Source organism: Perna viridis, chromosome 5, assembly GCF_037379345.1.
Source record: "Perna viridis isolate PV_CMFRI_1.1 ecotype Kerala chromosome 5, ASM3737934v1, whole genome shotgun sequence".
Lineage (NCBI taxonomy): Eukaryota > Metazoa > Mollusca > Bivalvia > Mytilida > Mytilidae > Perna > Perna viridis.
In genome coordinates this window covers 50,468,106-50,492,093 of record NC_142449.1, presented here as the reverse complement: position 1 = coordinate 50,492,093, position 23,988 = coordinate 50,468,106, and the positions used below count along the sequence as shown (strand labels likewise).

General features: G+C 33.5%; 1 protein-coding gene across 4 annotated transcripts in view; it reads left to right on the top strand.

The window, feature by feature from the left end:
* LOC148618116 (small conductance calcium-activated potassium channel protein 2-like) overlaps positions 1 to 23,988 on the top strand; it is a 50,542-nt gene that overhangs the window by 16,591 nt on the left and 9,963 nt on the right. For 3 of the 4 annotated variants that reach the window (XM_088585989.1, XM_088585988.1, XM_088585985.1), the window contains exon 2: positions 14,767 to 14,844. In XM_088585989.1, the coding sequence (XP_088442115.1) occupies positions 14,824 to 14,844 (21 nt within the window). In that variant the 5' untranslated portion in view covers positions 14,767 to 14,823. Of the gene's footprint in view, positions 1 to 13,954; positions 14,572 to 14,766; positions 14,845 to 23,988 lie in introns of those variants that run through there. The other variant, XM_088585987.1, reaches the window with a different exon arrangement.

Below are 23,988 nucleotides of genomic sequence, written 5' to 3'. Positions count from 1 at the left end.
TTGTCTGTTTTCCTTGATTCTGGCGGTGCAAATAGTCAAATTACACTGGTAGTTTTGTTCATACCATGTTTCAACTACTGCCTGATTCTTACAGGGATTGATACTTAATAAGTACAGTGAACCGAACCCCATTTGAACTTCAAAATGCATTCGGTCTATGCGAATGAACTTTAAACCGTGTCTAGTTCAGACATGTTTTCAGGGTTCAATTTAGAAATATCTGCAATAGTTTACTTTTACAACAATTGGGTCAATAATTCTACTTAAATTCAGGCTTGCATGCTTATTGTTGAGGTTTTTCCATTGACATCACTAGTTTGACAAGAATTTTTATGTTACAAGAATAGTCGCTGTAGCATTTTATTATGAACTTAGTTTCCTCGATCAAAAAAGATCAAAAGCGTAGAGAGGGCATTGATTGCCGTATTTTATTATAGTAGCACTGAAAAAAAAAATCAGTACAGTTCATCTGTCTAGTACAGTAAATTTTTAGTAATATTCGCTACTATACATTGTTTTTATACGCATGTGTGTGCGTATTTGAGAAACTCTTTTCAGAGCCTCTAGTCCTTTCCGCAACTGTGTTTAAATAGAGTGAATATTATTCAATCCTGGCGCCGAAGTCAAAACTACATCAGTATAGTACAACACATTCTAGTCAACGAATCAAATAACTTCCCTATAGTCAATTTGTCGAATACATTTTTCGCCACATAAAGGAACAATCATTTGAATTTTTGAATATCTGGTTCAAGCCGACTCATTTAAAAAAAAACAATCCCATGTATTTTAACCGTAAGCAAATACTTCCTGATTTCCTTTTTATTTATAACTCTAAACCGGGGCATTGAAAAATGCATATTGCCGGCGAAAGCAAAACCGACATCAGGCAAGTAAAAATATAACTGTTCTTGTCCAAATTACAACCTAACTAACATTTGGCATTTTTAACTACTTGCCTGACAAGACAAGCCAGTATTATTGTAGGTATGTGACAATTCGAACTTTTTGCCCGACAGAACTAGCCAATAGTATTCTAAGCATGTGACAGTTCCTACTATTTGCCATTGTTAATTTAGTCTTGACATTTCTAACTGCTTGCCCAACAGTGCAAGTCTTATTTAAAAAAAAAATGACATTATGCCCGTAAAAACCACTCCCAGGTAGACGACGACAGGAGCTCAAAATTCTACGACACATCATAAATTAGACCACCATTACAAGGAACGACTGATCCAATTTTATTATACAGGTTTATAGTAGGTTTTCTGTCGTCAAGTCATCTGTATTTCGAAAGTCAGAAGTGGGTTCAGGATTTCACCTTAGTGGGAGTAATTCGAAATGTTGTCGATAGAATTTCATGCAAAAAAAATGTATTCCCAATTTTAGGGAGGCGTACACCGAGTCCGTCTATGAATTCGCGCCTATAGTACTGCGTAAGCCTGTCAAGCATTAATTCAATGGGTTAAAAAGCCAGATATAGCCAGCAATTAACAATGACCAGTTCGTGCTAGAAGAGAAATTCAATTGGCTTAAAAAGCCAGGTATAGCCAGCAATTAACAATGACCGGTTCGTGCTAGAAGAGAATAGAGACATTTGTCTTTAAAAGTGTGTGTCTGCCCCCTACAGTCACGTCAAGTAATCTATCACTGTTCAAAAATTCACTAGTTTGCCCTTTATTTCTCAAATGAATAAAAACTACTGAAATTAAAAAACAAACAAAAACAAAACAAAACAAAAAACAAAAACAAAAACAAAAAAATACTGGTGTATGTATTTCACCGTGGGTATACTTACCTCTTCAAGCATCTGGCAGCTAACGTTTTGGACGGTTGAATGGTAACATGCCAGATGTTGATTTATTTTTATACCAACCATAATATTCCCATTACATGCCTGTTATGTAATAACTAAAGTGTTAATCCATCTACTTTTGAACTTTTGAACGAAATACATTTATGTACCGAAGAAAAGATACTGGCAATTGCCTCTCCAGATGTGATTTATAGTTATAACACATCTGATAATCTAAAAATATAAAGACGTGTACGTATTAATTGCAGGTCGTGATAAAAATTAGGCGGTTGGAAGCACGCGCAAAATTCAGAGATTTGCCGTCACTATTATAACACATGTCCACCAATATATTTACACGTAGTTCCGCATAATATATTTATCACAACCCATATATACATGTATATAGTCAATATTAACTTTAAACAAAAACATTGTAATAAATGCAAACAGACATGCATTTAATAGGAAATGTTTCATGCACAGCTGAAGAAAAATGTGTATTATTGACTAACGTTCGAATATTAGCATAAATATGGTTAGAACTGCCAATACAATACAAAATACAAAAGTGCGCAAATACGCTTCAGTCCAATATGGCTAGACTCGGACCAATAACTCAGCCAATATGGAAAACCTTATGCAATAATACTATATTATAGGTTTGCTATAAATCATACGACTACCTGCATATTTCTTACAGAGACTGTTACTTTAATTAACCTTATTTTCGTTAATTGACTGATGAAATTCATTTTAAGCATCGGTAACTTCTGTTGATATAAACAGATGGGATATTATGGTTTCAATTGAAGGCAAAGTACACATTGATAAATACTTTAAAAATTTCAGTTGTGGAGTCTGTGATTTTAAAAATGTTGTTTTGTACATAATTATACACTTACATTCATGTAAGCCAATTACATCAATAAGACGAACTTAAAATTGAAAGAGCTAATTTATTAATAGCTCTTGTTTGTCTCCATGACAATCATGCGGATCCAGAGCTTTTGAAAAGAGGCGCTAGAAAATGGTTGGGATTCCAGGTTAGATTTGCTCTTTCTTTTGCCACAATTTTACGCAGAATCAACAAACTTTTACAACAAACGGTGGGGGTGCGGCTATCCAATCTCTTGAACCCTCCCCCTTCACCGCTACTGCATGCCCTAACCCAAATTTGCCCCATTTTCATCATACTTTTTTTGGAGGGGAGGGGGGCTTTGAATCAATAAATTCTTAATGAAAAGATAATAAAACCACAAGCAATAAAAAACCCAAAATGTCAAAGGTCAAAACGTTAGTCATGTTTGCTTATATGTCTCGCACACACACTCTTCATCACTCTCCTTGGACTAATTATTTTGTTTACGTGTTTTTTTTTTATATCTTTTAATAGTTTTATACCGCGTCCATGACTTGTTTGCAAAGGGTACCATAAAGAATATCTGTTTTCATAAGGATGCTTATTTTCAATAATCGAATGATATAGCTATTCTCAATAGAATATATATTGATATTAACATTAATTGATGGGTTAAACAAAAGCTGTATCGAGCATGACGTTTATGGACGAAAAATGGATTTTAAATACGCAAATGTATACTTTAGGATGGAGAAATGTTGTTTATTCAATCATTCAGGATAATGACCCTTAACTATTATTTTATATGATGATCTTGAACGTAAACATCTATCTATGATGACTTGATAATGTTTCATAAAGAATAGACAACATATTTAATTTGAGATGAGTTATGTTAGTTCTATCCTTCAATATTTTTTATTGATTTCAGCTGCCAAAAAAAAACCACAAAAAAAAAAAACACACAAAAAAACCCACAAAAACAAAACAAAAAAAAAACAATAAAAAAAACTCCAAACTTTTTAGTTGATTCTGAGTTTCTCATTCACTTTTGTCACTTAGTATGTATTATTTATATCATTTTATGTTCTTCATTGTGTGTGTGTTTTCCATGTCTGGTCTTTGACGTTCTTTTGATTCTCGCTATAATCTTGGTACTTTTGATTATTCTTTCAATGACAGTAATTGCACAAAAAAGTTATTAGTAATAATTTTAATTCATAATTTCAATATTATCTTTTTTTTGTCATTGTGATTTAGTAATTTTTTTTTCAATTCCACATTTATAGTTATGGTCAAAGACCTTTTGGCCTGTGCAATATAAAAATAAAACAAACAATTATAAAACACTATTAAGTACATACACAACAAACTGCATCAACAAATACAACACTGCCGTATATCAAAACAGATTACTTGTCGCCTTTCCTCATTTCTAATGAGATGTCTTCGTATTGATTTATGGAGTGTTAAACGGAGCCTAAACTGTCTACTTTTAAACATTTGAATAAAAAAAAACAAAAAGGACAAAGTAGAAAACTTGAGCTACGTGGGTGTTGATGAGTTTAAAATTTTGGAACGTGCCAATGGGTCAGTACGATTTCTGTTAAAGGTCATATTCCCTAATTGGCAATGTCGTCTGTGTGTTTTGTCTTGACGAAATCTATTATGTTGTAAGTAATATCTGTAATGTAGCTATTTTCTCCTAATCTACATGGGTATGTTTTAAGGCATGGCCCGATTCTATGACTGGGAAGTGATTTAGAACGTTAACAATCAGTGTCTTAAGAATTCATGTCAAAGTTAAGATTTCTTCAAAACACGCAAACACGACTGGACTTTTTGAAACCTTAATGTTGCAATTAAAAAAAATCAAAAGAAAATCATGTCCGTTACATTTCAGAATGAACTCATCTCAGATATTAGAAACCTCATGCCCTTAATAAAAAAAAAAAGCTGTCTATACGAGAAAATGAATAAATTCCGTAGCGGTACGCTCCATTTGTTATAATTAGGTTTGTAGGCTAGCTTCTTAAGGTAGCTGAATCTATTACGTAGGTCAAGTTAAGGCTTTCCAGAACACACAAAAATTCTAACGAGTTTATATGTTATCTTGTGTGATAACTCTGGGAATGGTCGATATTTATGCGCAGAGTATAATACTCGATATTCATTTCCGCCAATAAAATTTTTTTGTTTTCCCCAAGCCTTACCTTGCAGAAGTGTACATTGAGCATTCTCAACAACTTGCTAAAGAAGGGTAGCATTGTTATTGGTGTAGTAAACAGATTCCATGAGTTGTGTCGACAGCGTCATACGCCTGTTGATTAAAAGGTATTCTATATCAAGTGAAGTTTTGGAGAAGTCTTTCAAACGATCTTAAAAAAATATGTCACATTTTATAGGGAGAATGGATATGGTGAATATATCAAAGCGACAAAAACACCATCGGGATAATAAATGTCACCTCAACGCCAACCATGGTTCTTCAATGAACGATGAGGAACCATCACGACATGGATAAGAGAACAGACAGACGGACATATATGTTTCTATATACTATAGGTTTATATGCTTGGATGTGCAGCATACTCCAGAAATCGTCCCATTCAAACTCATTCCGATGGAATCACCCGACTTAAGTCTTATATTGTCAATATATTTAAAGAATAAAAAGACAAATTATCCGGTATATTGTTTCTCTTCAACAAAACAATCCTTAAGAGCACTAGAAGTACTGATTATGTAAATGTCTTGGTAATAAGAGCCGTCTTTGGAGACAAATTCATGAAATTCCATGAAATCAATTCGTGTCATTGATGAGAAGAAGCACAGGTCCGATCTGTCGGGGATTGGGCTAATTAAATCATTAATAAGCCCGTGTTTTCCTACATCAAATAAACGACGATAGATTCTCGTCCAACAAAATGAAAGCATTTGCTTCAGAGCCAATATCGTATGTTGTAGTATGGTATAAAACGTGGGATTGTGTTATAGAATGGTATTTTGAAACGGATTACACAATTATACCTAATAAGTTGGGAGTCGTTGAACAGAGAAATGGACAGATTCAGCAGTAATTTCCGAATAACTGATTATTGTAAAGTTCTTTAAATATCAATAATTGTCTTTTTAAAGGTCTGTTTTCATTGAATTTCAAATTCGCGAATGCAAACTTTTACAACACTTACTACAAACTCATGGGGCATAAAAAAATCAGCATTGCACAATAAAATAGTACTGCAGTGGCGGTTCCAGAGGGGGTTGACACCCGTGTTTTATTGGAAAATTTATCATTTACATTTGTAAAATAGAGACAAAATGGCAAATAATGTCCTAGCACAAGTGTCTGGATCCGGCCCTGTACTGTATTAATTTTGCCAACTTAGTTACGTGTAGTCGATATGCATATATAGTATACTAATAAATATATAGTTAAATTGATTTCCCTGTCATGCAACCATGAATAATAATAAAAAACAAGTGTAGTTTTATGATGTTACATTAAGAAGGTCTTTAGTATAGCTTACTTTTGTAACTTTAAGTTATAATTGCTTTTTAAAAAAAACAAAATTGTAACAAAGTAGCATTTGTATTATCAAAAGGTTATCATTTTCTCTTATTAATCGAAATACATTGTATTTTAACAATATTATCGCAAGTTAATTGATTTCATAAACTTTATTTTGTTGACACATGTTCTTCATTAATATTTAAATAGCTATTATTTGGTATGATAAATCGCGTCTGTTATGTAACGATATCTTGTCGGAGTTAATTATCCCTGCCTTGGACAGTTAGGTCTTCCAGAAAAGAGAACTGTTTTCCCTTTTTATCAGGTAAGGTATATCGTTTGTTCAATTTACTTCAAGTTTTTTCAGTTTAAAATAATTCTTATTTAATATCTGCATATTATCTTAAAACAATTGTTTGGGTATGATTTTATATTAAGTATATGAAGAATATACCTTATACCGGTCTTAATAAATTTTTTTGACACTTTTAATGAAAAAAAATAATGCAATGGCAATGCTGTCATTTCTTATTAAGACGAACAGGAAGTATTTTATTATAATAATCATGTCAGTTCGAAGGTCAAAATGCACGCAAGCTTAAGCACAATGCATTATGGAAATATTAGGGACTAGATAAATTGAATCTAGAAGGAAAACATAAAAGAAATATAACAAACTGAATGATAGCTACGAACATGGCTTGTTTCCTTGTAATATTGTATTACTTCTTCAAATGAAATAAAATTACATGACAAAAAAAAAAACAAAAAAAAAAACAAAAAAAAAACGTGTGCAGACTGGGAAAGGGTGCCAAAAAACCATATCGCTGGACAGAATATCTTTCATAATCGCAGGGAATCACAAAAGCGTAGCTGTTATTTTTAGTTGAATCTACCCGACAGACATGTAAACATTTACGAACGTCCTGATGTTCATACCATTTTTTCTAGTATGCCATTAAAGCGAAGTAGTGTTCGTAATTAAGTGGATTCTATACATAGGGTGCTAATGCATGTCACTAAGAGGTGGGGGAGTCTATAAGAAAAACAATTGATATACTTCTGTATCTTTACACGTTAATTAGAGTCCATTTGCACTCCTAGGGGTTAATTATTTTCCTGAATCAGTTGGTTTTCCATTTTGTATTTCCTTAATTAGACCCAAAACTTGTTTTGCACAGAAGGTTTGAATTTTTTTCTGGCACTTGGCCTTTTTCCCTTCACTAAAACATTGTACTAATTAAGCTAATTCGTGCATGTTGACTTTCCCTATGGAGCCCCGGCTAGAATCTTGTAGCAATGAGTACTGACACTTTCTAGCATCCCAAGGTTGCAGTTGAGGTAGATAGACTGAGATTTTCAATGAATTGTGATGCTAAATTCAGGAAATGTGTATCAGTGATTGTCATTGCTATTAGCGGTAAGGCAAGTCTTTTTTCATTATATACTTCTATCCCGCTTTATCAGTTTACTGTCACCAAACTCCGGATTACATAGGCTCATATTCTGTCTTTTAAGAAGTTTTAATGTCACTCAAGTTATTTTCAACTTGATTAAAGCTTTTGATGACATCAGAGGAGCAGTGACGCTTCATACGAAACTACGTAAATAGCAATCTTATCAGCAACAATAGGCGTTATCGTTGAAACATTGTCATGGCAACTGCTAGTGTTGTTCAAATAATGATTTATTTTACAAAAAATTAGATTCATCTAAATTGACATTTCATATTGACTTAAGTGACAGCAGTTGAATTTAGAATTTAGACCCGATCAATGTTCATAGAAAGCAAGTTCCCCGAGAAATAAAAGTCAAATGCATGACGAAATGTAAAAATTAAATCATATACATTATTAAATGCTTTTTAACATACACTTTTTATTATATCGATTAGATATCGATAGAAATGAAACTTAAAAGTGCCCCATGCAGCTGAAATTAGACTTTTTCTCATTCCAAGCCGGTGCATGAATAAAAAACTTTTTAACTACCGGGAGGTTTGCTTCTCTAATTTGACAGTCCAGCGGAGGGAACGACCAAAATTTGCAAATTTTTGGTCGTTCCCTCCGCGGGATTCAAACTCGTACCGCTGTGACATCTGTGGCAACCGCCTGCACGAAGTCCAGCGCCCTAGACGACTCGGCCAGCTAGGCTATATAAAAATATAGCTTTCGCTGGCCGGGTCATTCCTCCTCGTAGGATTAATCTAGGGCTGTAACTTAGTACTCGATGTATAGTAGTACGGGACAGTTCAACTAGGTGTCATTATGTAGGATAGAGGATCAAATTAATGATGCATGTCACAACAAATCAATATTATTCAAACGTCTCAGAATGTGACGACTCTATTCGCTACACTGCACCATCAGATCAAATTGATACAGGGAACTTATAGAAAGGTCTGAAAAATTCCCAACGATGTTAAAACTGTCAATTTTGCGAAGCAAATTTTTGGTCGTTCCCTCCGCGGGATTCGAACTCGTACCGCTGTGACATCTATGACAACACCGCTTGTACGAAGACTAGCGCCCTAGACCACTCGGCCAGCTAGGCTATATAAAAATATAGCTTTCGCTGGCCGGTTCATTCCTCCTAGAATTAATCAAGAGCTGCAACTTAGTACACGATGTGTGGTAGTACGGGATAGCTCATCTATGTGTTGTTATGTAGGATAAAGAATCAAGTAAACGAATTTTTCAGACCTTATATAGTCGTTGCCACTGCTAGTGGACCAAATTTAGCCGAGGATATTCTGACACCAACACTGTAGACAGACTTGTATGACCCCGAATTAATGTACATCCGATTTTATTAATCAAATATTTGCAGTACTACAAATTAAACACTGGCATCATTCCTTGTACTGCACATGGTAGATCCTCCAAGTGATGGATTTGGCGTCCTACTTCGATAGTTCTTGGTTTTGAGTACTTTTTATATACATTTTTTTAATTTAAATCTTCCTAAATATTTGATTCAAATGCTGCTGATGATAGTTACTCCTTGAAACACGTGTCTTCGTTCTCACGTTCAGTATATCTACTTATAGTCCACTCGTTCCTTTTGATTTTAAAATTTTATTCAACTTACGCACATTGTAAATTCACGATCCGTCTTTCAATTTCTCTATGCTTTAGGAAAAAAAAAGACCAATATTATTAAGTGTCAGTCTCTGTGAGAATTAGGCAGTGGGTGAAACATGGAATGAAAAAAAACACAATTTTGAACGTTTAATTTGCCTATTTGCACCAGGAATCAAGGGAAAAAGACAACATTTTCAATACCAATTTGGTAAATTAAGTTATAGTTGCATTGAAATGCACTGAGTTGAACATTTCAAGGGCAGATAACTCTGTCAAAAACCTCATTTTCTAACATTTATTGAAAAATACCTGAGCAAATCCGGTGATGCAGAGATCAAATAGTGATCTTTTCAAATTAAGAAAGTATCTTTGAGTGAAATTAATATTGTAAGATCGGTGAGGTTTTGATATGCATGTTTTTAATGTTTCCCTTTTTGACTGATTATTACTAAAACTAACACTTAATCGGACAAGTACTATCTTTAAAAATAAAGATAGTCGACGCAGTATTTTTTTTTCTTTTTAATTATAATTTTCTACATTTCATTCAGGAAATAACACATGGCACGCAATTTCAATTTTCGATAATTTAAAGTCTTTCGAACGCAACTTAGTTATAAGTATTTGGCCAATCGGGAAACAGAATTGCGATCAGGTGACTTGCGTTTCCATGCAAGAGCGCCTTTAAGGTCGAAGGGTAAAGAGCGAAACTATATCGATTGCGTCGGGGAAACAAATGCGTGACATAATTTTTTAATTTAAAAGGATTTTTTTCATTTCCTGTTATTGCTTTTTTTGTATTTTTTGCTAATAACTTTGTACGAAATTAATGTTCGAAAATGTGAAAGTAAAGAGTACTCCTGCGCTACCGAGATCAAAATTATACCCTAAGACACATGTCATTACGAATTACGTGTTGAATCAACTATATATCATACAACTGCAACTGGGATACGAATCGAGACATTTTTTAATCGACGTTGTTCATCGCGGTTTCGGTTTTATTTGGCTATTATACCCCTGGGATTTATAAAGATCATGGTGTACTTCAGTTCGTTTGTCCATCGGCGCCTTTCAAACTACAACTGCAACTACTTATCTCAGCCACTTGATATTTTAAGGATAATAAATTTTCACTTGGTATTGTTACTGTTTTTATATATGTATTCCTTATCGTGAGATTCGATTTCAGATTCGAGCGACATCAACTTCTTGTTGGACGGTTTTTTTTTTTATAATTTGACCAATGGTTTCTAGGGGTGAGTATAGGGGATATTTAAGCCAGCCTAGCTCACAATTTTTCCAATTACCTCTGTCCTTGCCGTAGGTCTTTTGATTTTAACTTTTTGGATGATATGGTTTGGCAGTATTTCGCTTGACATGTCCTCTTTTTACACAGTGAAAAAAAAAAACCTCGTTGCCAGAAAACTTTACAGTTCAGTGTACACTTCATTATTTTGTGCTGATGCACTTCCCATACCTAACATTTTCACCCGAATATAACCGAAGACTTTCTTTCAGTATAACGTATTTTAAGGTTAATTTATCAAAAGTGAAAGCATTACCCAGTTACTCGGTGCTAAAGATGTACTAAAAATGATTGTCTAATCAGTTTGCAATTCACGACCTTGACCTGTCAATTAACAACTGACGCTGAATAATTACCTCTCATCTCCATCAGAAACGATAGCAAAAATATTAAAACGACCTTCGTGCTTCAATCATCAAAACTAAAAATATTCTACTTTCATTTGCAAAACATAATCATTTCATCTGTAGAGAAAATTCGTACCACCACAAGTCCTTTGTATCACGCTATATAGCAATGAATTGGAAAGCCGACCGACAATGCAAACACCCACTGTTTTCGGAACTCAATACGGTAAGAGGAGCCTTTAATATAATACTGGAAATTCCGAATGGCTTCGTTTTATTAGTTGTTACACAAATGTACTCAGTACAAATTGTATTAGATATAGCTGTACTTAGAAACTTTTACCAACTGTATTTATACAGTACACTTAATTGAATTAATATGGACGTTTTTTTTTGCTTCTGTGGGAACGAACATTAAACAAACATCATGCATTTATCCAAAATTTGATATGACAGTTGTGTTTAATGTGATATTTTGTCACAAAGAGCAAATGGTATGAAAGTTGCCCCAGGGGGCACGTTGGATACTTAATTTATTCCTTGCTCGAAGTAGTACGAAGCACCACTTTTGTTTTGAGAGGCTTCTGTCAATCTCCTCCGCAGACCTATAACCGCTTCCTGAGTTTTTATATATCACTCCGATCACTTACAGGCTCTGGTATACAGGATGTTTAAATATCACAGGGCATGAGTACTACTGATTACAAATCCGCACTGTTTCTGGTGTCATAAAAGGGGTGGAGTTTTGTACCGTATCAGAGATGTAAAGCTTTGACATTACGGATATAATTTTTATACCCTCTTTGCAGGAGTCGAGATTAGTTGTGTAGTCAAATTAACCGAATTCCTGAAGTACGTGATAACACCACCAAAAGGACTTGACCGGGAAATCGGGAGGAGCAGTACATGCTCACAAAAAGACAATATTATTCATAAAAAGTGGTAATGGTTTAAATAAAGGCTTACTTTCTATTACCCGGTACCGCGGCATTCGTCTGGCACAAAAAGACGTTTTAACTGGAACGAACCGCATTGATATAAATTATATCATAGGTTTCATTAAATCCATCTTATAGCTGGATCCATTGCATTTTTATTTCTAAAGAAGAATCTACCTTAGTGTACTGTAAGAAGTGTTCGAAAGACTGATATCACCCGAGACGTGGCATCTCTATTTAAGTCTTTCTTTGACAGAATTTGGTATTAAAGGGCGAAATTTGATTATGACTAAATATACCATAGTATTGTTGTATCGATACAGTTAACCATTATTAAATCGTATTTCCTGAAATCTCGATATTTAGAATTTCAAAATAAGAGGTTTTTGGTGTCATTAATTATAGAAAGACTTTGCTTTGAATTGTGCCTTTTTTGCTAGTGTGTGTATGAGTTGTCATTGCTAAATTCACTGAGTGAGTGAATGTCACATTTTAACAACTATTATTATGAGCCGGACCTTAATATACAATGTTAGAAGAATTGTTTTGTGACAATTAGACATAATATATCTATAGCTTACCAAACCATTACACCATTGGCAGAAGGCATTTTTCATTACTTCATGGTCCAAGAACAAAAGAATGAGTGACCTTTCTGTCCCGTCATCGAATCACCGCAGTCACGAGAAGTTTAGATTACATTGAGTTAATAAATACAATGTTATTTATATATAACTAATTAGTAAGCACCAACAGCAACAATTAATACGGTATGACCACCATTACAAACGTCGTTAAGCTTCCATTATACTAAGTATTCTGGCATTCTGTATACTGAATGATAGGAAAAACGCATATAATTACTGTCTAAAAATGGTTCAACACCACAGGAAAGTTAAATATTTCATGTAATTTTCATTTTTGAAAGAAACTTGGTTGGTGCGTAACTTGAACTATACCGGACATTACTTAGGGCAAAATTACCAAATCAATATATTGGTGTCGGAGAGAAATCCTAGATTGTCCTTCATAAATGTATGGTGCATCGGCACGTCTGCAATGTTCAGAGTAAGGATTTCAAAACCTTTCTATACAAGAGCAAGGGCAGAGGCGTTGCATTACTCGTGACTTCAAGTATATGTACTGAATTAATGCTACGGTGATAGATTTCCAGAGCCTTCATTCATCAGCATCGAAGCAGATCTTTTATTTGTTTTACAGAAAATGCAATTCAGCATTACATTTGTTCAGTAACAGTATTTGCACTTTATCTGCATTATGATATTGAGTGAAAAATTTACGTGCAGCAAATTTGTTAAAAGATTAATATAGAAAACTATTCAATGGCTGTTAATTGGAATTTGCTGTTATAAATTCCTGTATGAATTGTAAAACATCGCCGAATTATCTTGTCCCTGATTTGATAAATCTCATTATTTTTTACTAATCATGTGCATTTATTCATCAAAATGGTTATCGTAAAGGACATCCTTGAATATTTAAGGCGGCCCATGGTACTCTCTTGAAGTATACAAATCGTTTTCAAAAGCTTTTGAATCGATGCTTGATCTCATTTAACCACATCAATTTACAAACAGCTAGGTTTTCCAATATTATTAGACCGCAAAATACCCTATTGTCCCCGGAAATAATTGGCGACCTACTCCATTGTTTATGGATTTCTTTTTAAAGAAATAATTTTAAATTGGCAAATGCCATGCCTCGTATGGTTGTGGTGTCTTCAAATGTTATATACTTTGTAGCACTTTTACTTTGCTCGGGTCCGTAGGCTCCAACAGTTTTATTACCAAGGGGGATTCTTTGTTATAAATAATATATATTCGATGTATATTTTTAAATAAATGGCATTCACTCTGGTTGCAGCAGAAAAAAAATTACCTGTGAAAATTATCAGACTTAAATACCTACCGATCAGACAGTATAATTTCGCTCAAGGATGCTTTCTCTATTTGAAAGAAAAAACACTATTTGATCTCTGCATCACTGAATTTGCTAAAACATTTTCAATAGACTTTAAGAAAAACGAGGTTTTTGACACAGTTATCTGCCTTTAAAATGTTCATTTTCGGTGCATTTTTGAATTCATGAATTTATAACTTAATTTACCAAAATGATATGGAAACTCTTGTCTTTTTTTCCTGAATAATTCTGATGGTGCAAATAGACAAACATAAGAAGATAAATTGCACTTTCAAAATATTTTGTTTTATATCGTGTTTTGAGTCACTGCCTGATTCTTATAGACTAACACTTTAATGGGGCTGACATATGTTCGAAACAATACTATTTTGCATTTATATGAAGGTCAAGTAGATAATTAAAAAAAAAACAAAAAAAAACAATAACTCAATTGGACTTTGGACTTTCCTATTTTAAAATATACCAAAACAAATTATATGCAATTCTTTCAAATTTGACTTCCTGTTCGCTCCAGTACATGTTGGTACAATTTATTCATATGATAACTTATTTCTGAGATATATTTGAGATGGGAAATAAAATGTCCTTGCTAAGTCGGGACCGATAATTTTACCACGCTTTATCGTATTTATGTCATTGCTGAAAGAGGACTTTCTGTGACAACCAATTGAAGTGCTATCAGAAATGTGTATGCAATAGATATTTCATCTTCCTTATCAAAGGATTACGGTCCTGTGAAAGAGGGGACGGGGTGTAATCGTTGGTTATCGAAGATGTGATAGGTATTTTTTTTACCGATTAAAATGTATTCAGACTTACAAATACTCAAAAATTCTTTACTTGAGTTTTGCAAGAATTATAAAATAACTATGTACATGTACAAGAAAAGGGGACTTATACTCTAATGCATCTAATACATTGTTTCTTCATTTGTGATGTTGGATAATATTTTTCAGTAGCTTTTTATTATTTTTCAGACGATGGTCCATGAGATACAGCGAGGATGAAAGAATACAAGATTCCACCATACTATAATGGACCTTCCCTTCCGCCAGGTAAGATGTGAAATATGTAAAAACAATGTACTGTAGGAATCTAAATTACCATGTTGCATGACGGATAATACTTATGAAACGCAAATGATGATTTTGTTTATCATGGATATAAGCATTATTCTTTACCTTTTCAATCTGGCATTTTGATATATCAGTTTGGTACTACAGGACTTGAATGTTTTAGAAGCATATTTTTTTTAAAAAGGGCTCCTCCATTTAACCTCGGTTTGATGGACAAATGGTCGCACAGTGGACATCACACGACGATCTCAATTTGTTATTTTGAGCGAAAACAAATTCGATTCATAGCCTTTTATTAGACATTTACGTAAATGGTTCCTCCGTATTAAATATAATGTGTCAAATTATAGTGACCACAGACAAATTGTATTACTATTTAGATGATAATCTTCTCAGACTTAAATCGAATGAACAATGCAAATTATATAGAGTAACATGATTTACTGGAAAATTAGGAGTGTTACCAAAACATTTATCACCAACTCGAACAATACTTACCCTACCATGTAGGTGGTAAATGTGTAAAGGGAAAAATAAGCTAATCAAACTAGATTTACATATTGACGTTCTTTGACGTAATGAAACGCCATTTGTCATTAAAATGTCAACTATATTTTGTATAAGCTTGGCATTTTCTAAAAGCTTTTTGAAATCTTGGTTTGTTTTTATGAAGTCCATATGCATTTACCCGACTACAAAGTTTTCAAATTGAAAAAAAAAAGCAATACTCTTCTACATCAATTTTTTTAAAATGTAAATTTTGTTCCTCTAAATTTACCATATACTGGGATGTTGCCACTTTCCCATGTGTAATCTGCATGAAAGACGCTATTTACGAAGTTCAAGATTAACAACAAGTGAACACTCATACTTGTGGAATTTACACGATGATACATCTAATTAATACTTGATACTGATGCTTTTTTGTCTATTGGAAAATAAATTGGACCCCACATTTTTTTTTTTTTAATATTTAGTGTATTTATTTTAATCTTTACCCAAGATACAGTGGGATCTATGGGATCTTCCGGGGTTGGAATAAACCTTTGCTAGAAAATGTTGAAAACTTTATACGAATGTTTTACAAAGAGAACACATATAAGGCTTGAACCTTATTTTCTGAAAACCACCATTTCAGATTCTCTGTCACTGGGAATTTATGGAGTGAAAAGGTAACGGGTGTATTCTAGGCTTTCTTATTTTACGGATGCGGAAGTACCACTCATACTAATATTGCAAATGTACTACAGTTACATGTGTTTGAAGTGTAACCTTTTATCAGCAGCAAGAACAGAACCAAATACATAGAAAGATCTAAATTATAAAAAAAAATTGTATACAAGAAGTACTCGAAACCAAAACTATGGAATTAGCTATAGCATGCCAATCCCAGCCCAAATTGTGCTCATTTTCTCTAAAAATGTTAGTATTGCAATAACATTGCTAATTCCGGTATGCTGTACATACGTTTCAATGTCTAACATCTCACCCACAGCCACTTGGGTCCAGGATTTTTATTTTATATCCATTCCCCCCCCAAAAAAAATTCGAATATTCATCGTTTCTAACAATTATTAGCAAGTTCTTACGACAATTTTGCCATTATCATATTCCTGTATATACCATAGTGGTCAAAATTGCGAAAAATGGAAAAAAAAAATTGTCAGAACTTGCTTATAATGGTTAAAAACGATGAATTTTTGATTTTTTTGGAAAAAAATTTAAATATAAAAAAATCTCTGGCCCAAGTGTATGTGATCTCACCAGAAAGTTGTACAGCGAATATCCATATAAATCGAGTCCCATTTGGACTTTAAAAATGTGGTTTAGAGAAGTGTTCGGTTTCCCAAGGACTGCAAACAGTAACTGATTTAGACAGGTCTTCAGATTATTCAGGGTTGGTTAGACCATTATTTACGAAACAAGTACATAAACAATCATATTGGGAACTCGGTGAACGAATAGGTGCAGACATTTGACCATTATAATATTGAGGCCTTTTTTACTTCATCATTCACCCACAGGGTCAGACAATTAACTCCATTCTCATAAGTATCTGTCAAACTTTGCTACATGAGGCCTTCAATTAACAACTGGAAATGTTATTTAAGTCAATGTATTCACAACCACAAATGTCAATTGTTTCTAAGAAATTAGTTTAGTTTATGCCAGTTCGTTCCAATTTCACATCTCTTGTATAAATATTTGAGTAGTTAAGTATTATATAGTTATTTATTCCTTACTGTTAACCAGTTCTATTTATCATGTTTGCAATTGAAAGATCATATTGAATTGGAACGTGTATTTTAAATTTTTTTTCCCAAAATTTCGTAAATTATATCGACCTTGCTCACCGCGCATCTCTCATTTACTTGGTGAGAAGATTGTTGTATTAGCTTGTTTACAAGCCGTAATGCAAATTGTTTCTTTGAAATAGCTTTTGTTCTGTCAGTATTGATGTCACCATCATTTGCTAAATTAATTAATCTAGTTTGTTTTCTCTTCATGAATCTGTCTGAGCTTCTGTTGTTTATCAGCTGCAGCGAGATAATTCGCCTGTTGTTACTGTGTAATCGAATTTTGCCCATCGTCTGTAAACAAAATATAAAGTTTATATTCAGGCCCATATTATTCCCCACATGCTTAAAGTGATCATCATGTTTTGGGTTTGAAAAAATATGGTTTGTTTAAATGTATCGATCCTTTAATTTTGTACTTGTCAGTACAAATTGTAATTCGTACCTGTCGGCTTTATATGCTTTTACAAAACACAAGGAAAATGGCACTTATTAGGATTAATATCAACACATTTTATTTTTAAAGGGTTTAGCTTTAAAGGTGTAGTAAAGTCCGTTTTCAGAAAACATCTGAATTGAACTTTTTAAAGAGTAATCAAGGGAACCAAGGTTATACATGTAGATGTATTAAACATGTAAATGTATTAATACACCACAGTACTAGTACTACTAAGAATAAATTGTTTCTTTGGGATAGAAAATTGCCATTTAAGCTCTAATGTCTGGTGTCTGCATTGCACTTTTTATTCGTTGAACCAAAATTATTTAACCGGCTATTGTCTTAACGCATGTGGCGAAAGCACGGAAGCACCGACCGAAAATCAATACACCCACCAGCTTTATAGAAAAAACCCACACTATATGACACTTGTATTATATTATACTACCAAAGTTGTCCAATTACGTGCACATTTCAATGCACGTATATAATATGTAATTTAGTCCAGTCTTGTGGTCTTCGTATTGTCACCTCTTTGAGTATCACCTGTTTGCTCCATTGTGATGCAATGTCATTGATCGCTGAATGACATTCACTTGTTAATTGTAAACTATGTAACTTGTTTAGCACCATGCCCCATTGTTATACAAAAAAAAAAACTAAAACTAATGATTACAGCAACTGTCTCCCGCGTACTTAAATAAACCGTATTTTTCTCGTTAATAAGCCATTTTGTATTCAATTAAGCGACCTCAGTAGTATAAACCTTTATATGATAGATGCTAATCATGAGCTATAATCAAAGTCCAACGTTTTATTTCTCTTAAAAACACATCATTACGGTCTATTGTTAATTCAATATTTTTTTTTTATCACGACGCCATTGAATATATCTAAACCAAAGAATCATCGGAGGATGTTTGACTGGCTCCGAAATCAGTTTAATGCACTTTCTAAAAAAAACTTCAAAGCTGATCAATAAGATATTGGTTATTATTTTATAGAAGATGAAAAATGAGAATGATTTTTGATATATTTGAGTGCGTCATGCGGGGACATTAATCTGAAAGTCGTTATGGGTTAAGTCTATACACAAGAGCGTATCATGCTTCGAAAGGAGAAAATCAATGTTTGATGAACGCGAAATAGGTTAATATATATCTATGACCATTTGTGATATACATTTAATTATCTCGATGTTCTACAGTTTCACTTTGTAAATATAGGGTCAAACCTGGGTGATATCCAATATATATCGCCTGGAAAACCTAGCAATGTATTGTTCCTAAAGACAACACAAAAAATAATAGATAATAAGACCCTTTTCAAACTCCACAGCTTTTTTACTGTAGTTTATTAAGATCTCAACTTTTTTTACTTATTACAATCGCCGTCTGTGTGAGGCTATAGCGCGTGCTTATAACTTTCTTTTGTCGGTTGAATAGTTCAGTGTTCTGTTAATTGTGATTCATAGATTATATTCGCTCAATATGGCCAAATGACGCATACAATAACCTCCATCTTGCCTTCAGTCAATTTTTTTATACTGCTGTTTTTCCTTCACATTGTTGGTCTCCATCATTGTTTAAAAAGACATTTTTTAATACATAAACAAAACTAACTGCAGCAATCAAGTGACGAGAGCCGTTGTTTTGTTGTTTTAAATTTCCAACACGAACTTCGATGATAAAAGACTAATAAAAACCGATTGTTTGAACTATTGACAATTAGTTTATATCAGCAAGGTTGGAGCCTTTAAGGAACGAAGGATTATTTTGAGTAATTGTGCTAGTTCTTTGTTTTTAAATGGATAATGCGATTATATCTTAATTGCTCCCCGCTGACATATTTATGGGCATCGTTAGGTAAATAATTACTTCAAGCTGTAATCCCTTGGACAAATTCATTGGGAGCTGTTAAATTGGAGATAGTTAGACTGTTGCTTGGAAGTCGCGGAAACAAAATGTAATCTAATGTTTTGAGGATTTCTTCTTTCACGATTTTTGTTCTTGATATTGCACAAACGTAAAGACTAAGTCGGGCGAGAGAATTCCAAATATACGCATTCGATATTTTAATAAGGATTGCAAATGTCATTGTGTTGTTCATTCGGATCCCGTAATGTTGTTTCCTGCAATGAGTTTGACTTTTGATCACACGATGGCGCTCTTTTCTCGGGTCTCTTTAAAATGTTGACATTTGAAATATATAGTGCAGTGACACAAGGACTTATTTTCTTAGTACGTATTTGGCTATAGCATAAAGCCTACTTGCTGTATTATCTCACACTTGCACTCCCAGATCAAATACCAAAGAGATATGCTCTAGAAATATTGATGTTTTCTTTCAATTCACGTGAAGTTTGTATTTTCAAATTAAAAAAAAGTCTGCGATATTTGTATCTTGTCTGTGTGAAGCGAATTCTGACGCATGAAATACCACTGTGCAAACAAAGAGGATCAGACTTCATTTCATTGATTGCGTATTCTAAGGGTTTGAACATGCTAATAGCTAAAGTTTTATAAAAGTGTAGAATTCAAAACTTTTTGGCAAATCTGTGTTTTACAAAGCGTTGGGTGCAAACATATATTTAGTATTTTGCTATGGGGATATATACTTAGAAGAGACAAGATGTACTTGAGGAGTACACCTGTCACATATGTTTTGACTATCAGCATGCATATAACAAAACGGATTTAGAGCTGAGGTCTTCAATGTTGTGACTTTACTGCATGAAAGCCAAATTTTAAGTGCGAATACTAGGTATTCTTCTAAGTATATTAAATATTTGTTGAACAGCGTTAAATAACAAAATTTATGACATCCAGTGAAGTTCAAGAATTCAACTGGATACATCTATGAAAAATGTAGTTTAGTGAAATTTTGATTGGACGTACATTATAAACCCACATGCCTTTGTTGTAAAATGATCACACTTTTCTTGTTATTCGACCTTTGGTGACAGACAAGAACAGCTATATACAGCTATAAACCTGATATTTCACAGCTGACTATATCATTGTGTCGATTGTCTTTGCCTGAGCAGGGTAGTTTCCTGTGTGTGTTTTGCATTAGCTGTTTTGATTTCTAGTATTGGTTTTGATTGTGGTAAGTTGTGAATATGTGTTGTACATAATTTTACGAAGTAGATAAATGTTTCTTTATCATAATGTACACGGTATTTATTATATTTTTTTATGTTTTAACTGCTAGTCTGTCTGGGTACTGAATTAATGTGGATTTGATTTCTATATTAGGTAAAGTATCTTGAATTACTAAGATTTGAAAGGCTTACATTACTATTACGGATAAATTTGTCAGTTATTGAAATTAGTAACTACTAAAATCGGATTAATGTTGTGCTAATGATATGGGTTAAGAGCTAAATAAAACTACAAAATGGGTATGATTCCGAACTATTACAAATAATATGCACATTACTATCAGAACTAGACTGTTATGAACTATATTTGTGATTTAAATCTCTGAAACTATATACAAGCAATTAAACATCAGCTACAATTACCTTAACAATCAAGTTTATTTTTTGAGGTTTTATGTTTTTATTTTGTGTGTGTGTGTGTGTGTGTGTGTGTTTTGATCATACCTACATTTAAAAAATCTATTTATTTTATACCAATGATACACTTAAAAAATTCCATGATTTTACTTTTTGATCGTTATTCTTTTTGTATCTGACTTACATGTCCTTTCTAAAAGTTGTTGAATGATTTTTTTATTGTAATTTCGAACCGGCGTTCCCGACGATTTTTCTTCGTGTTAGATTGGTACTGACCAGGTCTAATATGCATACTATATGGAACAGTATAGAGACCAGAGACAATTTACCCTGGTCTACGAGTAAAATAAAAATAGAGAGCCCTTTAAAAGTATAGGGATCACATTAATCATTAAAAAATCTATCTGAAGTAAAAAGAACTTCACCTTTAGTCATTTGGACATAAGAGCAACATTGAGGTTTGAGTATAATAATTTTTATGCTTGGCATCTTATGTGTATTGTCCGATGTCTGTAAGGATGATACAACTTATGCATTTAATATGATGAAACCTCGAAAGTGCAACTCTTCGTAAACCACATAATTGATTATGATGAAATTAAATAGGAAATTTTGGCATCAAATATAGCTGTGCATGAAAATATCAATGCCTTCTGAGGGAGATAATCCTAATTTCAGTGATACACACAAATTGGTAAATCAACTTACACTATTCAGTGGATTTTAAGGAAATTCTATACAAAGTTTAGGCATCATGTGTAGATATGTATGAAGAAGATAATTACTGTCAGGTCACTGCAAGGGAATAAAATATTAAAGTCCAGTTGGGTAATAGCATCACAGGCCTCCGTTTCAGACAGAGCCTCGCCCCCTCCCCCCAAGTATTACAACATATCTGTGTATTAGTACTTAGGGGTGAGGCTCTGTCTGAAACGGGGGCCTGTGATTTACATGTATTTTGTTAGTGCAATAATAGTAGTCAAGTATTCCTGAAACTTAAACTCGGAGTTAAAAATCGAGAGGCTTTCCAATTTCAGCTGTGTACCTAAGGCACTGTAAAATGTTTGAAATGCCTTCAAAGTGTTTTAGAACCTCTAGAAAAAACTTTGGTAGTGGTACCCCTATGCCCTGTTATTCCACCGTGTCTGAAGGGGTATTTGCCCGGTGTACATTTGCTGAAAAGAACATAGAATGAAGTTAAACCATGGCTATGCAACAATTTCATCATCACCATTCAACCATGTTCCAATACAAACCAAATATTAATGAAATCAAACCAAGTATAAAACTTAGCCGGGAAATGTCCGCCCAGAACAAAACTTTCGTGATCACCATTCAACTTAAAACATAATGTTCCTCTAGAGACCAAACATCATTGGAATCCGAGCAACTGGTGAAAATGGTCGCAAAATTTTAATACACTGCCTGTCAACTCAGAACATCATGTCTATCTTACAATTCAAGATTAATATCAGAACATAATAGCATTAAAACCTATGATTTTTCAACACAGCATACTTCTATTCCCCTTACTCAGTTAAAATCCCGACTCAAAAACATTATACATCATTGTTTCCAAAAAAAAGATGGTACAAATAGATACAAATGTATAGTTCTTGGTAGAGATTCCTCATACTTTGTAAAAAATAATTCCAAATCATCTTCCAAATATACAGAAGATGTTTTCAATATGCTGAAATTTTTTTATCGACAACATATTTGTCCAGTATTTCAACAAACGGTCGGCATTCCAAAGGGAAAAAATTGTGCTACTCTATCGGCTGACCTACTCTTTCACTCTTATGAGGATGATTTTAAAGCTGATCTGATCGGAAAGAAAAACAACATCGTTTAACTTGATCTCAGTTTCCGCTATATAGATGACGTGTTATCGTTAAACAATCGTAGATTCGGGGACTTGATAATCTCATCTACCCCAAAGAATTTGAGATAAAGGATTCTACAGACAGCAGTGGCCGAATTGCTCATTCACTTTTGTTACTTTTTATGTATTATTTTAGTCACTTTATGTTCTTTGTTGTATTTGTTTTCCATGTCTGGTCTTTGTCCCATTATTACATTCTTTTGATTTCCGCTAGAATCTTGGTTCCCGTGATTACTCCTACATAATATCTTGTTCACTATCCGTGTAAATGCCCATTTAACCTTGAAGTCGTATAATACCCCTGGCAGGGACCTGACATTAATTATCTTCTTCATGCATATCTACATATGATGCCCGAACTTGTATAGAATTTCCTTAAAAAGCTTTCATCTTCATTTTTCTTATTTAGTCGAGGAAAAATAGCAAAAAAAAAGCATTTTAGCCGCATGTTCTATATTTATTGACGACGGTCATGTTTTGGACAGATGAAAAAATTTAAATATTCAGTTTCTGCAGGATACCTTAAAATAATATGCCAATTTTAAGTAAATTTTGCCGCATGGTTTCAGAGAAGAAGGTTACACATCAAAAAGGACAAAAATATGTTTCAGGGGTAGTAACTCCTACATTGGGTGAAGAATCATTTTGAAAATTTCGGCATAAGTCCATCTTCTGATGGTGAACAATATTACTTTCCATCAGAGTTAAGCTAAATTCAATTGTTTTTGCTACGGATCAAAAACCCAAACGGTTATTTTGTGCAGTATACCTTAAGAAACAAACATATATACTTTCATTGAACTCTTTACATAAGTTTCTGTGGTGAAGATTTTACAGTAATAACATCACAAACAGCAACAAGCGTCCAAAAAAGGCAATGACTCCAACATGGGTCAACATATTTTCATCAAAATTCGACCGCAAATAGCTCTTGTAATGCTAAACACTTTTATCCTAACCAGAATTTGGTTAAACTTAACGG